Raw genomic sequence first — 16827 nt, 5'->3', positions numbered from 1 at the left:
TTAGGCATAAAAGTTTATTGTTTTCAAATTCCTTATCTGCGTTCAACTCATCAGTTCCCTGTCAAAAGACATTTGGCAGAGAGAGGCCAATGGCTCTTAGGTTTTTGTAACTGTAGCTAGAAAGTGGCCACAGGAGTTTCCCTGGAATCAATCCAGGCACAACACAGAGCTGTGGAAGGAAAGAGTTTGGTGCAAACCAAAGGAGAACACTGTTGTGATTTGATCCAAAAGCTGAGAAGAGCAGCTCAGCTGGACACAGGGACCAGGTGAGCCTGGTCACTGTGGGCCTAAAAGAAAATGGGCTTTAAGGGGAAGAGAAAGCTGCCAGTCAAGTTTTCTAGAAATTGCCATCTGATGAATAATCTTCCACATTTCTTTCACCTGTACACCTCCCTTTCTTCTATAAAATGCCCCTGGAATCCAGAGGCAAAGGGAACTGGCTACAACACCAGAAATTCCCATTTTATTTCCATGTTGCAAAAATTAAACACAAACAAGGAGTTCCTCCTCCCACTCCCACCTCTGAGCACAGAGTTCTTCTGTACTTTGAGAACTCACAAATCAGATCAAACTGAACAAAGTGAACATTCATATTAAAATAATGGGAATTGTTAATTCCCCCATTCATCTGACATGCACCTTGCAAGGAAAATTCCCATTACAACAAAAGCCCAATAATTCAAAATGGTCCTGTTTCCAACCTTTACTCCAATGCCTACAAAAGGAGAAAAAACACAAAGTCCAGACAACCAGAACAAACTCTTGCTTCACCTGTCAGGACAGGCTGAGTGAAAACCCACACAGTGCTGGTGGAATCTTCCAAATGCTTTATTTAGGAACAGTTCTGCCCATGTGCTGTGGGTTTTTTCCCTACTGAATTGATCACAATTATGAAATTATCTGCACTTTCAAAGTGCCCATCCCCGTGGCACCTGGGTGCTTTATAAAAAACGCTGTCTGGCACGACAGAGATGAATTATCACTCACAAACCTACTGGTCTGCTGTTCCTTATCCCTCATTTCACGTGTAGCTACTGACCAGGGACAAGAAACAAAGCAATAGATGAACTCCAGAAAAAGATCATCTTGTTTTCAGGCAAGGTTTAGATCAGAGACAAAACAAACACCAAGAGACCCAACTTCCCAAGAGCAAGTAGCTATTGCTAAAGCCACCCATGAAGCTATTTTCCCAGGAAAATACTTTCAGGAATAGGTTCTATACTGTATGTAGGTATTTAATGAAGTGTGTGTATGAATAAAGAAAGGTGCTGTTGGCCCAGAATACAAATTCACCACCACAGCAGGAGTAACCATCAATATTTGATGTTTGCCATCCTTATTCATAAGGAAAGAGGCTCTATTTTGTCATTTCAGAATGTTACATTCCTTAAAAATATAGAGACTTCTGGGTTGAAAGGGAAGGAGAAGTTGCTGGCTTGGCTACTGTTCCACAGCCATTGTGTGGAAGCCTCACCTTGCTGGTTTAGCTCTGCATCTACTTCTGCCTCTATTTCCCAATTACACCCCAATTTCTAGATCAAAAGAACAAATAATAGTGACAAATTATTGGACAGGGGCAGGAATCAAATTGTATCCATGCCCTGGTCCATGGTGAGTAGATGTGTACCAACCCTGGACAGGTCACTGATCACAAACTTCTCCAAGCAGAAAGGAATTTCTCTGTGCTCCAGGTTATTTCCAGCTATTTATAGTGTATGTTTGTTTCTGAGTAATTGTTTGTCTTTAATACACTGGGAGAGAATGTGTGTGCACAGACATGAACACAGGACACAGGGGAGAAGATGGTAAAACTGCCCTCTCTTGGTTTCAGGTGCAGGTATTTGTGTCCTAGAACCTCTTGGAGCTTCTCCTTCAATACAGAATAAAACCTCTGTTCCTCTGGGGGTGCTGGTTAACTTTTGAATCCAAAAATGCCCTTTATATATCCTGTGAGGCCACTCTTGGCCTTCTGCTCCACCTTGTCCTCCAGAGGTGGGAAAGCAACATGGTTAAGGGCCAGGTCAAAGAACAAGGGTTTGCATGGAATGGGCTGGAATCCTGGTGGGAAGTGCACGAGGCTGACTTGCTTGCTGACCAGGGAAGGATCCAGGCAGAAAGTCTCAAACCGTTCTGAGAGAGGCTGCAAGAGACCAAGGCAGGGACACAAATTAAACCCCAGGCACGTCAAAAGGGTCAAACATCAAACAGGACTGAGCAGCAACTGAGACAAGAGAAGTTCAAGCTCCTTTGTGAGGCCTCTGAAAATGTTTTAACCTCCTGTCAAAGCACAGCTGCAGGATCTCTGGCAAACCCTCCCATGTGCAGAGAGAAAGCCAAATAAAGCAAGGTGCCACACTGGGAGCTGCATCTGCCTCCCAGCTCCTACCCCACTGTGTCAGGTACCTTCAGCACCCAGCCTAATAAAATCTCCTAAATACACCAGTCATGACCAAATCTTGATCAATGTGGCATTTCTTGTGTTGTGAGAGACACTTAGGTAACAAGATAAAGGTGATGGTCATTAAGAGCACAGCTGGAATTTGCCTGAGCTCTTGGCTCTTACCTTGCCATCCTTGACCTGAGATGGAGACTCAGTCTCATGAGGATCATTTGCATCTGCAAAATTGAACAAAAGGGGGTAAGAATAACAGGCTTGACCTTGGTGTAGAGTATGATTGTCTCAGGAAGCAGCTGTGCCACAAGCTTAGCCATGATCCTTGCTCTCTGGGATACACAGGACAATATTTCCAGCAGAATCAACTTGATTTCTAGAGTAAGCACCACACACACTCATCTAGAGCCAACACAGCCCTGCAGTGGTGGAGCTTCTCCTTCACCCTGCCATGAGAAGGTCTGGAAAGCAGCACAGGCTTTGAGTGAAGCACACAACAAAAGATGATGAGAACACCCTGGGAGGGGTCTGTTAAAGCAACATCAAGGCAATAAAGGAGGCAACACACTCCTTGTCCTGGATTCCCAGCAGCAGGCACAGCAAAAACAGCAGCCCAAGAAATCACAAAGTTCATCCATTCCCCAGAGTTCTGTTGGCCAGGCTGACACTGACAGAGAGAACATCACTGCTCTCCTCTTAGGTTCACCCAACCAGGCAAAACTGGGATGAGTAAAGCCAAAGTGTCTGCAGCAAAAAATGAAACACTGAACTGTTCTGTGCAGGCTCCCAAAGTGGGTGCACATCCCCAGGAAGGGTTTTAATATCTCTGGGCAGGGAGCAAGACGCCAATGTCCAGCCACTGCCTGCCTACTGCACTACACACAGATAGAAGCAACCAGAACTGGGGGAAAAGTACTTTTCCAAAGCCTGAGTGAATGGTGATGGAGAAACCTTTGGAACTTCAGAAATGAAATAAAAGGAATGAAAGAGCTGCAGGGGTTTTAGTCAAGATACATTAGAGCAGAGCTCTAGTATAGTTGTGTTACTCACCTAAAATAGCTGCTGCTTGCAAGGAATACTTCTCTGCATTGACTTGAGTGATGAGATCCTGAACATCAGGCAGCTCCTAAAGCATTAAAGAAAATTATTTCAGAGCCTGAAATGTGCCAGTCTAAGAATCAGAGCAAAGGTAAAACCAGACAGAGTAAGAACTAAGAAATTAACTCCTAGTGTTGATAACCTTTCCCAGAAGGAGAAAAGCTACAGTATTGTGCTTCAGGCACCACAGAAGTTGTATAAGAGAAAATGCACATGTGAGAAAAAGTGGTAAATTGCTTTGGAGTCGGTGCAAGTCTGTTCCTCCTCCAAGTGGGGAGCTGAAGTGTTCCCATGTCACTAGAAGGTCTCTGCTACAACGAACATTACCCTTCTCCCTAGTTAGAGATCAGTCTTGAATTATAATGGCCTGGCACCTAATTAATAATATTAACAATAAATATTGGGACAGAGCTGCTTCATAAAACTTCAGCTTCAGGGCTGGGCTGGTACCTTCAGGCTGTTCCTGTGAGCTCCAGCTCCCGACTGAACCTCGCGCGCGTATTTCAGCACCCTCTCGTACAGCACGAGGGCTTCACTCCACTTCTTCACCAGGACATAGGACTGGGCAATGAAGAAACACCTGCAACAGCCAAGAGAGCATTCCTGATGTGTTTGTTGTCCACACCTTTTGCCAACTGAAGTGACTGGCAATAGGAGATATCTTATTTTCCCTTTAGGAACTGTCTCAAAGGACAGAGGAAACTGCACCAAAGGCCTGCACAGCACACAGAGCTGTGCAATGAAACTTCTGAAAGTGTCACATGTGCTAAAGAAAACCTGGATGTTTCTCAGTCACCTGTAAGCTTTGTACACAAGTGTCTTCAATCCAATCTCCTTTTGGAAGTTCTTGTCCTCTTCTAGGCCAGGAAGTTGTGTGAGTTCCACAAGGTTCTGTGCAAAAGAGAGTCAAAATAATAAATGCAGGCATTGCCTTCCTCTGGAATCTGCTGGTCTAAGAGAATGCTGACCCTTTTGACAAGTCAACAGAACACTCCCAGGGAAATAGTTTCCAGTTTTCTAATCATCAGTTTTCCAACCTTGTGAAGGACTCTCATTGAAACTTGTGCAAGTTGCCCTCAGGACAGACTTCCTGACACAAACAAGAATTAGGACAAAGACTCCTTAAATTTCATATGAACTAATTCTTTCAAAAGGCATTTCCCTCTCCCATTCACAACTGCTTCAGCCACAGGCTGCCTCAGTTAACTGCAGAATTATGGGAGAAATGGAGAACCTGCTTATGAAGAACAAGTATTTTTAGCTGCTACTTTCCCTGGCCAGCAGAAACTGTGGCAGCTCTAAGGGTGCTGCACAAGAGTCACAAAGACTATTTTAAAACTTTATTAGAGTGCACAACAAAGGACACCCATTCAAGCAGCAGGTTCTGCTCATAACTAAAAGAGGTTTTTTGTGTTTCATGCAGATGTTGAACATCTTTGAGGCACTTGAAGGTACTCAGCTACTCTTCAGACTTCACAGTAGCTCACTTACAGTGCTGTATTTCTGCAATAACCTTTTGTAACACTCAGGTTTCCTACCCATGCACATCCTGTTTATCCCAAGCACACAGCTAGTGTGTTCTCTGGCTGGGCTGCTGTCCTGGGTTGACTATATGATGCTTTAATCCCCAATCATCTCATTCTGTTTATGTTGAATAATAAGTTTTGTACCTTTAAGAGTGTTCCAGAGAGTGAAGGTGGGGGGAGAAGAAGCAGCAGTTTGTTTTCAGACACTGCACTCCTCCCCCACATTCCTGCTCCTGGACTGTGTTGTCTGTGGACAGACAGCGGGACAGAGCTCTTCTTTTGCTTTTTAGTTAGTGTTAGCTAGCTGAGGCAAAGAAGTCCCCTAGACTGTTTTTTTTTTTTTTTCCCTTTTTCTTTGGACCTCTTGAAACTGCTGTGGACTGAACACCCAGGAGAGCACCGGCAGCTGCAGCTGTGGCCCACTGGGCCGGGCCTGGCCTGTGACAATTCCAGCACCGGAGGGACTGATCAGAGACTGAGTGAGCTGCTGCTTGAACCCGGGGTTTTCTCAGTTTGTCACCTCTTTTAGAGTGGCAAGGGGTCTCATTGTTTGATATCGTTTTGATTTTATTATTTAATAAACACTTTTTTTCCACCTTTCTCCAAGGAGGTATTTTTTCCTCCGGGACCAGTTGTGGGGAGGGGCTGATTGGATCTGCTTTTCCCACCGGAGCTCCTTTGGGGGATTCTTCCCCAAACTTGCTCTAAACAAATGAGCAGCTGCAGAGCTGGCTGTGTTTTCCCAGCAGTACCTGCAGGATGATGTCGTAGAGGCGGATGAGGTCCTGCGGCCGCGGCGAGCGCTTGCCGTCCTCGTCGGAGCGCTGCTGCTGCAGCAGGGCCTTCTGCAGGGACTTGGCCATGCTCTCGTTGCGCTTGATGGCCGTGGACAGCTTGATGTAGGTCAAATAACTGCCAGAAGAAAAAGAGAAATCCCATCAGCACTGTCACAGCTACTCAGATATTACTCTGTGTTCTGAGCTGGTGGCGGAAAAACAGCTGGGAGGTCAATGTGAGAGTCAGGAGGGAAATGTTTACAAAGCTCCCTGAATCAGATCCTTATCTGTACAGTCATCCTTTGGGATCCCAAAGGCTCAGAACAAAAACCTCATAAAACAAAATTAAACAAAATAAAATCCTGACATAAGAACATGGCTTCTTCACACTAGCACTGGCAGCAATGTTTGCCTGTTACCTGTGTAAGTACTGGATGTTGGACACCTTCCCAGAATCATTTTCCAGAGAGTGTTCTCGCTGCTTCTGTGGGCAACGGAGATAAAACACTGCATGATTTACTTAAAACTGGCAGCCAAGGGATGAAAAGCACAGAACAACTCAGGGTTTGGGTAAGCCATGGAAGGAACAGACTTCTAGGCAAAAGAGGGACGGTTTCTCCATTGCTATTCCCTCACTCCAGAGAGAGTAAATTCAGATTTTGCAGCACTTTATTAAAGAAATCCCAGCAAGCTGAACACTAAACCACTCCCAAGGAAACATGGTGTCAATGGAAGTAGAAACTGGTGTTTGCTGCTTACCTGGTCAGGTTTCAATTCTTCCCGAACTGCCTGAATGGCATCTCTGCACTCACTGAGTAAAGACTCAAACAAACGTTCCTTTGTCTCCTCATTTTCTGCCTAAGAGCAAAGGAGATTCAAGAAATCAGATTTTTTTTGTACAATGCATAAATTAACTAAGGAGATTAAATGAAGTTTCTCCCCAGTTATGTCTTTAAGGTCCATGGGTAGTTAGAACTCCAATCTGTGCCTGTCTGCAACATATTCTTGGGGAAAATCTGCCAGAAATCTTGGAGAATGGAGTTGGTGCTGAGAACTGAACAGCAGTGAAGGCCCAGCAGACACAGCTCAAGGCCTCATTCCTGCACCAGTTACCCTCCTTCCCAGTAACTCCATTCCCTCCTGGATGGCACCTGCACTGCCCCCTGAGCTGAGGCTGGACTGCACTGTGGGAAAGGCCCAGCAACACAAGAGCTGAGCAGTCCTGAACTGGCAAACTACCAATGCAGACAGCTCTTGTTATGCTGATTTAATGTTCCCATGTGGTAAGAACATGCAGATGATTATCTTTTCTCCACTCCCACTCCAGCAATGCTCACAGTGGCAATAACTTGCTTGTTTGAAGCATCTTTCACAGTAACCCTACATTTCAGCAGCAGGAGTGACCGAGTGCTTTTCTGCTGTCACCATAAGTTTTGTTAAAAAAAAAAAAAAAAAGTGAAGCAGCTTTTGGCCTTCTGCCCCAAAACCAGAACTTGAAAACAACTTTAAAAAACAAGTTGAAGCCTGATCTCTGCCTAATTTATTGGCATATCGTGTACCCAATTAAACAAGCTCCCAAACCGAAACTCAGCCTTTATTCAGATGCTGAGAAGGAAATCAGGTGGAGATTGCAAGACTTGCAATGATTCAGTAAGAAAAAACTGCTCAGAAGCAAACCTCAGCCTCAGTGACTGAAGGAAAATTCAAGAGCACCAGCACCATGTTCTGCCACTCTCATCTCATGCAACAGTGTAAGATGAGCTTTGCTGCAATAAATTTGCAATTGTCAAAGTGAATAAAAAAATGGCTAAAACCTTGCTCACTTGTTAATCTACTGCACAGCTCTGCAGACTCTGCCTCTCCACTTCCCACATTCACATACCCAATCAGGAATGTTATTTTTACTCCCTCACAAAGCCTCAGGTATCCTGTGATGGAGGCGGTTTTTTGGGTTTGGGACTTTTTTTGTTTTTAATTTAAGATTTGCTGTGAGAATTTTTAAGGTGGGACTGGCTCCTGAGAATAACCAGAGACGAGTCTGACTGCATTCTCAACCTCACCCAGAGCAGCACAGCAATTTCACTGTAAGCACAAAAATGAAAACAGACACGGCCAGATCATCATTCAGGCACAAACAGGGCAAGGGCTGGGCCCTGCAATGAAACAAAGGCTTTCCTTTCCAAGCAAAAACTCCTTGAGCTGATTCTATGCATAAATACACATGTTCTGATTTGGGAGATAGATATCAGATCACAGGAGTGAGACACAAGTGCTACAGCTGGTGATACAACTGTCCTGACAGAATTGCAGTTTCATCTTAGAGGGTTCATGGAAACCAATCCCACTGAATCCAATCCCAAAAATGTGGAGTGCTCAGCTGTCAGATTTTCTTTGGTCTAAACCACTGTGTAACATCTCTGACAGCTATTACCACCCATTTTTGCTGCAATCTAGAGATGAGCACAGAATCCTTGAGGCAATAGCAGCTAGGAGCACACCTGTGTCATGCTGCCCTGCAGCTCTGTCACTTCTACCTGGGGAGAGCCACTGGGCCCTCAGTCACACCTTCAAATCCACAGAAGGACTGACACAAGCAATTTTAAACCTGGATTCCCGTTTCAGTTTGGCTTATTTGTTCTGCTCCTCCCATCACCAATAAGGCACCAAAGGCAGCAGTATAATTGCATTGGGAGACTCCATTTTTACACAAAACAGACTGGTTTTACTTCTAATTAAGCCCTGCAGAGCACTGCTGTTATGCCAGGGTTTCAGCTCAGTGAAGATGAGCAGAGAGGTGCCAAAGATCCCAGGAAGCACCATTCATTCACCTGATGCTGGAGTGCCCATCACAGCTGACACAAGTGCAGAACTGCTGCCAAAAAGGCAAGTTTTGGCCCTCTGGGAATGTAAACAGTGCTGCTGCAATGCTCAGCTCTCACCAGTCCACTCAACTCTGTTTAGTCACAGCTTCCCAGGAATGCAAAGCAAGAGGAGGACAAATTCAGGCAGTTCTGCCACTGCTTTAGAGAGCAACTAAACTGAGAAAATCCAACTGTCAGCTGCCAGGATTAAGTTAAATGAGGGAACTCTTGAGCTGTACTTCCACCTGCTGGCCACACTTATGTGCTTCCTGAAACCAAATCTATTCAGCAACATCCAATTCCTAACACTATAGGTAACACTCAGGTTTCCCACTCCTAATCACACTCCTCTCACCACTATCCCCCTGCTCTGGTCTTAACCCTCTGTAGAGCTTTTGTTTTATAATTTCTGGTTTTTATTTATCATTATTATTCTCCTGGAGATATAAGGTTTTTAATGCTGCAAAATCCCCATTTTTAGTGGCAAGAGTTATTACTGAAATCCTATCACTGTCTTTTAAAAGTCTGAGTGTGTATGCAGCCACTAAAAAGCAGGATACCTCCTCTGGTCACCACTTCCAAGGAAAAAAGTACAAGTGGAAAACTTGACTACAATACAAAATATATGAATTGTATGTGCCACTGCAAGTTCCAGTGAGCTGGATTTCAATAATCCTTGTCTGTCCTTTCCAACTCAGGATATTCCATGATTCTATAAAGTGTTTCAGAACTATTACATGTGAAATTGATTTACATCCTGACATTTATTAATCCACTTCCTGCTTTTGAAGATTTCCAGAAGTCGGTAAGAGAATGGAATAGATGTCATAGTAACTGCTACACCTGGCAAATGGCTATTTGTTGCTGAAAAAAACATGATCAATATGTATTTTCATTTTGGCTACTCTGAAGTTGGAGCATTTGAGCAAGTTAAAGAAATTAGAAGAGTATTTCAAAACCAGTTACTCTTAAAAATGCAACCTTCATTGCCAAGTGATGCACTAATAATAGTGGTTATCACCCTGCTGCTGGAAGGCAGCCCAGAATGTTCCAAGGAGCAAGAATACTCAGAACAGATCTCCCAGACTACTCCCCTCTGTGAGAGCTATCCCCAGCCAACACTTCAGCTCTAGGTTATAATCTGTATTCCCCCACTTTTACCTTCAGCTTTCCAGCCCCAAATTTGAAAAAAATGAGATTACTCACAAACTTTGAGTTCAGGTGCCAGGTATTGCACAGAAGGAAAGAGGATGGTTGGAAGAGCAGGATGGAGAGGGCTGCTGGGTTACCTGAGCAATTGCTGCCTCGTTGTCAGCCAGCCCCAGCAGGAAGATCCTCACTTTGTCAATCTTCACTGGGACAGTTCTCCCTCTCCACTCCACCTCACTCATGGTGGCTGCCTGCTTTGCCCGAGTCTGGGTGATCAGTGCCTGCACAGAACACACTGAGCTTAGGAGCTTCAATTTACAGGGGTGCAAAACTGAACCTCCTGAATTCATGTTTGATTGACTACTTTGAAATCAAAGGGCTTTTTGGGAAAGTGTTGTTTCCCACAGAGCCTAGGCTTGCTTGCTCACTTCTGTTCCATTCTGGCTCCTGAATGATTTGCTGCAGCAATATTCATGCTCAGCACAGTAATAATGAATATTTCAAGCTGAGGCATGCAAATAAATTACCTCCAGTTTTTCTGCAAGAAGACCTTCAGTGCCACCAGACCTCAGTCTCATCTGCATCAACTCATTCATGGCAGATTGGTCACCTGAGAGAATCAACAAATTGAGATCACATTTCAATTTGACTTCAAAATCACATTTGTGTACAAAAACTAAACATTAGATTTTATACTGGCAGTTTAAGGACAAGCTTGCAATTTTATTCTGACTTCATAGGCAAGCTACCACAAACTGTTATTCTGTCTTTCTACACATAACCACAGGTGCTGTTGCAAAATGAGGCCCCTTCTGCATTGCTAAACTGTCCCAATACACAAGCAGAATTTGCCCAGAATATTATGGCCTCAGTGGGACTTAGACCAGGGTTTAACTAAATGAATATTGATTTCCTGGGAACAGATTAAGCCCCCCTTCCCTTACCAATGTTGTAGGCACAGTAGCGAATGTTGGGCGAGATCTCCTCCACACGCTGGTTGTACAGCACAGCTTGCTCTTCTGTGAAAGCATTGGCCAGCTTTTCATAGATGGTCCTACAGCAAAGGACAAATATTAGCATGCAGTGTGTGTCACTTGTGAGGTGCCATCCTAAGGGAACAGTTTGTGTCTGTGCTCTGGAGGATGCTGTTTCTTCAGCAGCACCTCCCAGTTAAGCACAGTTAACAATGCACAGAGTTAGTTATGTTAGTTTAGTTATGTACATAACTAAAGTGATCCAGCACTATTTCCTGAAGGAAGCTGGTGAAGGGAGGGACTCACTTGCATTTGTTGAAAGCCTCCATTGCTGCCTTCCACTCCTGGTGCTCGAAGCGCAGCATGCCCGTGAGGTAAGCCATGTACGCCTGCACACAGAGCGAGGGCAAGGAGTGAGAGTCTGTCCAAATTTTCCCTCATCTGCCTCACAATCGTCCGTGGGAGACCACTGAAGAGAAGACCACCCCCCGTCTAGAATATCTGGCTCTGAAGGAGAAAAGTCACATGCCAAAGGCCCTGAGACCTGAAAGCTCAGTGTTAAGCTGTTGTTTTCACAGGAGTGTTTGCTGTATGCTAAGGGGGCACTGTGCCCTGTTTGCAACAACAGCAGCTCTGGAAGCTGTCCCACCTCTCGGCCTGCCTGGACTTCTCCTGAGTCTCAGGTGGTCTCCCACAGAAGACCCTCACCTGTTTTACAACCACCGTGACAGACTGAGATGTAAGGAACCTCTCCATCAAGGAGACATGAAACCTCCATGTGAAAAGGCCCCTCTGCTCCTTCCAAGGACTGGGACTGAAACCCCCAGCCTGGGGGAGGTGTGTGGGGGAGGCAAGCTGACCAAAGCGAGATGTTTGCTTGCAGGTTGTGACCACTGAACCAAGAAAACAATGGCTCTCATTTACAGCTGAGAACATAGACTACCTGTTACATCTGTTCCCTATTGTATCTGTTCCCCCCGCTCACAATTTTCAGTAATAAAAACCTCTGAGTTAGCTAGAGCCTTTGAGATCTCCCCAGCATAACAGGCTGGACTGTTGATCCTCGACTGCACCAAAGGACTTCATCACTGTGTTGGTAGCTATATCCCCTCCCTTTCTCTCTCCTCTCCTCTCTCTTTCTCTATCTTTTTCTCTCCCTTAATCCCTCTATCACATTTTTGCTGTGGTTATTTCAATAAAACTGCATTTGATTTGATTATCACTGCAAACCCCCCTTGTACCGTGTTGGTTTTTGCACTCTAAGATCACTCCTATGAACCATCAGGTCATCTGTTCACTATGACAGATCCTGACACAAGGTCACGTCCCCCACCAGCAGCACAACTGGGGCCACCTTCAGCAGCAAGGCTGCTGTGACTCCTGCAGGGGGTGACCAAGCCTTGCCCTTTTCATTAGGGCTTCCCACAGAAGACAAGTGATTTGGATGACAGGTTACAGCTACCTACATCTTCTCCTTTAATTGACTCTACTGCATTTCTAAGGAAGCACAGAATCATAAAATGGGATCACAGAATGGATTGGAAGGGAGCTTAAAGATCATCTAGTTCCAATCCCCCTGACATGACAGGAACACCTTCCACTAGACAAGGTCACCCAGAAATTAAAGATATTTCTTGTTTGTTATGCAATGGCCCACTAATGTCACACAACTTTTTTCCCCAGCAATATGCTATACAATGGCAGTTTAATTAAATGAGTACAGCACTGCTGTTCAAAGATTTCACAAGAGCTGTTTCCTGTTTTCCAGGAACTGAACCCCCAAATCTTACATTCTAAGTGGCTACTTCAGCACATTTAACAAAAAGGTAACTCAATAGATAAAGCAGTTTCTTAGGCTGTGTTGAACCACCTCAGCTGCCCTCAGTTCTTTGTACTTTTATTATCTATTGAGAGACAGCAATTATTTCTTCACCCCAAATTCCAAAGGTTTCTTGTTCAGCCCTTACTGTACAACAAGAGGGAAGTATCAGTGGGTACCTGAGCTTCCAGCTTAGTCTTGGCATCCACTCTGTTGCTCTCACAGAGCCTCTCCAGCTCCTCGGCGTGTTTCACAGCCTTGCGCAGCCGCGACAGCAAATGGAAGCGCTTGCGGGGCTCCGTGTTGGCCTCCTGCTTCAGCTGCATGGCATAGCTCCAGGCCCTCTCTGCATCCATCAGGATCAGCAGCAAATACCTGCAGGGAACAGGAGGGTGCAAGGGAAAAGAATGACACTCAGGCAAGAGTTGTATCAGCACCAGCTCTTTGCCATTTGGTCTGCCAAGTTCAGTACCAGTAGCTGGTTAGTAAGAGGCATCTGCCTTTATTTCTTAAAGTTCTAAGCACACAAAGTCTTGTTATTCCTGACTAGTTTCTGCTGTGTTTCTCACTCAAAAGTGTAATCACCCCACTGAAGAAGAGCATTATGTATCATTCTGTAGCACCACAGACACTACAAAGACAAGAGATTGTCATTTTAGGCCACACTTCAAACTGGTTCAAAATGTTCTTCACAACACAGGTGAATGCAGCATCGTGTGTTGTTTTATCACAAGAAAAGACAAGACAGGACACATTTCAAGTATTCCTAAAAGATGGGAAGTGAACCCAAAATCCTGGCTACTCTCCACATATTCTGTCAGACAAGCATTCTCTCAAATTTAGAAGATTCAAGTAAAACTGGCAGTGCAATATTTCTGTTCAAACAGAAGGGATTGCATCTCTAAGCCCAACCTGCTGGCTACATTCACATTACCAGCATTCCCATGGCTACCTTGCAACAGACCTGAATAAGCATTTCCTCTTCAATGTCACAGGAATTTACTGATCATGAAAAGAATCCATTTTAGCAACTATGAGGGAAGAGAAGGAACAGGTTGTTACTGCTCCTTCTTGTCCCACTGGATCTGAGCAGTGTCTCTTGCATCTGCACTACAGCCTGAACTTTTATTAATAGCAAGCACACACATCTCTGAAAAGAAATGCTTTGGACGATATTGCACAAAACAGTTTTCCACCTGAAACACAAATTACTGAAAGCAAACTCTTCAGTACCATACTGAATTCTCAATTCCATCCAGTCCCTGTACCTGTTGTCTGAGAGAATCTCTTCAGTTACTTTCTTCCCAGTGAACTTGTGTCTGTTGCCCATCTTGAAGTTGAGAGTTTTACGGAGCCGCCTCAGCCTGCGGGAGCAATAACCCCTAAAAAGAGACAACCACAGTCATAGTTTGGCCAAAGGACAGCTCTGTTTCTGTTTACTGCTCTATCCAAATAGGAAAAAAAAAATTAAGGCTGTACCAGGCAATGTTTTAGCAATTTAAACTCCATGTGTGACATATGGTAGCTCAAAAACTTCCTGTAAAGCAGCAATTAACAGAAAATAAGGTTAGAAGACATGTAGTTATTGATAATCTTGAAAAATCAGGGTGATGTGTTCATTACTAGCTGCTTTATGTGTGTTTATTGAACACTGAGCTCTGGAGGAGTACAGTGCCTAGCAGGGAGCTGTGAACACAAGCTCCTGTGGGCAGTGTTGATGCAAGAGCCAGCAGAGCCCCAGCACAGCGCAGCCAAGGGCAATGAGCACACAGGGCCCCACGTGGAACAGCCTGTCAGGGGTTTCCACCTGGCAGCTGGGTTTTGCTGCCTGCTACAGGGGGTTACAATTTAAATGGAGTGTAGCCAAGCCCAGGAGCAGCCCCCAGCACTCACCTGTACCTCTGGAAGTCGCCATGCCTCAGGCCGTGCTGCTGCTGCGACTCCTTCACGATCTGCAGGACTGCGGCTGCCGTTAAGGGACACTCACAGTGCAGGGCACCAGCTCCTCCCTCCACCCCAAAATAACAGCAGGGAACCCACAGAACCCCATCAGACAAACACACTTTGAACACTGGGGCACCCCAAAACCTCCCAACAGCCGAGAGCTGATGGCTCTAAAGCACCTCATGAGCCCAGAGCTCCTGCCTGCCAGCAGAGACCGAGACAAACCTCAAGCACGACCTGCAGACACCCACGGGAGTGCTGCTGTCACCAGAGCTCCCTCTGGGATAAAGACCCCTCCAGGATAACACACCTGGCTACAGGAACTCCCCAGCCACAACTGTGACACAGATGTGTTGGAAAAACTGAGGTAGAGAAGCTTTCCTGCCCAGGAATGTCCCCTCGCTCAGGAAAAGAACAGAATCACTGCTGCCTGCCCAGCACAAACAAACAAACAAACAAACAAACAAACAAAAGTGCCTTTTGAGCACAGAACCTCAAAAAAAGAGTTTTAGGAAATGACTGATTTTCTCAATTTTCAGCACGTTTCTAGTGTTGCTGCAACAAACATCAGTGACACAAAGCACTGCCCTGTGACCTGGGGCACCATCACTCCATCAGTTCCATCCAGCCTCCCCATCCTGCAGTGGATTGGCACAGCTCCTGCACTTCCTTCATTCCCTCAGATATTCCTGCCAATAAAACCATGCCACATTCTAGTAAATCTGATGGTTTTCATTCAGTTTACAAGGCAGGTTATTTTGTGAAATTAAATCTCCACCACACACAAAAAACCTCTGTGTTGTATATATTCATATCCTAAAATTTCCTTTTTAAGCTTGACCAAGAAGCCTCTAAAGAAAACCCACAAAAGAAAACCAGACTGTAAAACAACCTCAACAAAAGAAAAACTACAACTACACCTAAAGAAACCACCAAACATTTAAAGTTTAAAATGCCAGATGTCTAGCAAAATGTTTTCTTGGGACTACACCTAAAAGAAACTCTCTGAAGCATTAAAACCCTGCACCAATAGTGACTACACTGAATTATTCTACATTTGCAGAACAACCCAGTCCAACTGCAATGTCTCAACACAGATCTCCTCATCCCTGCTGCCTACCCAAGATTTTTTCCAGACTCTCTTTTACCCTGCACAGTTACTTGCTGAATTCACACCCCCTGAACTTTTTCATTTTTTCACTAACACATTCCCAGGGCAATTGCCATGTCTGCACCTTACTCCACACTTACTGACTACACAACACCTGCCATGTGCCACGTGGAAAACTGCAACCTGATTTCCCCCGGGCTTCCCTCTGACCCAGAAGATAAAACAGCTCGATCGCAGCTGTGCAGCTGGACTGGGTTTCACGTGGAAGTTTCACCTACAAAACCTCCATGAGTTTTACACGCTGAGATTTCAGAGCATTAAACCTGCAGGAGCCAGTCTGCCACCTCGGCGCACCTGTTAAGGTTTTTTTAAGTATTAATCCTCACTTCAAGCTGCAGTATCACCACGAGCAGCTCATGGGTGCCCTGCTAAGGGTTTTTTAGGTATTATTGCTCACTTCAAGCCGCAGTATCACCAGGAGCAGCTCACGGGTGCCCTGCTCGTACCCGGCCCCGCTGTGGAGACTGACGCCAGCTGTCCCGGGTTCGGGAGGAGACGCAGAACGCGATTCCATAAATCAGGAAAGCCAGCCGGCCTTTTATCCCCACCAAACCCTCACAGGCCCAGGCCAGCACCGCCCGCAGCTCCGGGGTGTCCCTGTCCCCATCCCCGTCGTCCCTGCCCGCCCCGGCCCTGCGAGCCCCGCGCTGCCGCCACGTCCCCCCGCCGCCCACGGGGCCGGGCCTGCCACGTCCCCCCGCCGCCGCCGCGCAGGATGCTCTCCAGGCCCAGGCTATCGCCGAGGCCGCCGGGCTGCGGCCCCGCCGGCCGCTCGTTCTCCTTGTTGTCCTTGCCGTCCTTGTGCTCCTTGCTCTCCTCCGCCCCGGCCCCGCGGCCGCCGCCGCCGCCTCCCTGACGCTCCGCCGCCATCTTGCAGCGGGGCCGCGGCCGCAGAGCATCACGGGCCGGGAGCGGCCGCGCGGGGGCCGCCGGGAACGGGGAGGACTCGGGGGGAGCCCGGGCGGGGAGCGGGAACGGGATTGGGGGAACCGGGACAGGGAACGGGATCATCCGGGGCAGGGAATGGGAACGGGGGGACCGGGACAGGGAACGGGATCAGCCGGGGCAGGGAATGGGAACGGGGGAACCGGGACAGGGAACGGGATCAGCCGGGGCA

General features: G+C 46.2%; 1 protein-coding gene across 1 annotated transcript; it reads right to left on the bottom strand.

Moving 5' to 3' along the window:
• SRP68 (signal recognition particle 68) lies at nucleotides 1–16598 on the bottom strand. The gene is made up of 16 exons (XM_058039018.1): nucleotides 16430–16598; nucleotides 14489–14555; nucleotides 13864–13977; nucleotides 12775–12970; nucleotides 11083–11165; nucleotides 10747–10856; nucleotides 10330–10412; nucleotides 9943–10083; nucleotides 6552–6650; nucleotides 6212–6276; nucleotides 5769–5928; nucleotides 4287–4381; nucleotides 3941–4070; nucleotides 3443–3518; nucleotides 2564–2616; nucleotides 1–2140 (listed from the first exon to the last, which is right to left on the bottom strand). Exons 1-16 carry the CDS (start codon nucleotides 16578–16580, stop codon nucleotides 1913–1915), a joined length of 1851 nt encoding a protein of 616 aa, XP_057895001.1. The 5' UTR covers nucleotides 16581–16598; the 3' UTR covers nucleotides 1–1912.
• Nucleotides 16599–16827: the final 229 nt, after the last annotated feature.

Source organism: Melospiza georgiana, chromosome 21 (genome assembly GCF_028018845.1).
Source record: "Melospiza georgiana isolate bMelGeo1 chromosome 21, bMelGeo1.pri, whole genome shotgun sequence".
NCBI lineage: Eukaryota > Metazoa > Chordata > Aves > Passeriformes > Passerellidae > Melospiza > Melospiza georgiana.
Note: the sequence above shows the minus strand (reverse complement) of the source record. Positions and strands in the feature narration are given on the sequence as shown.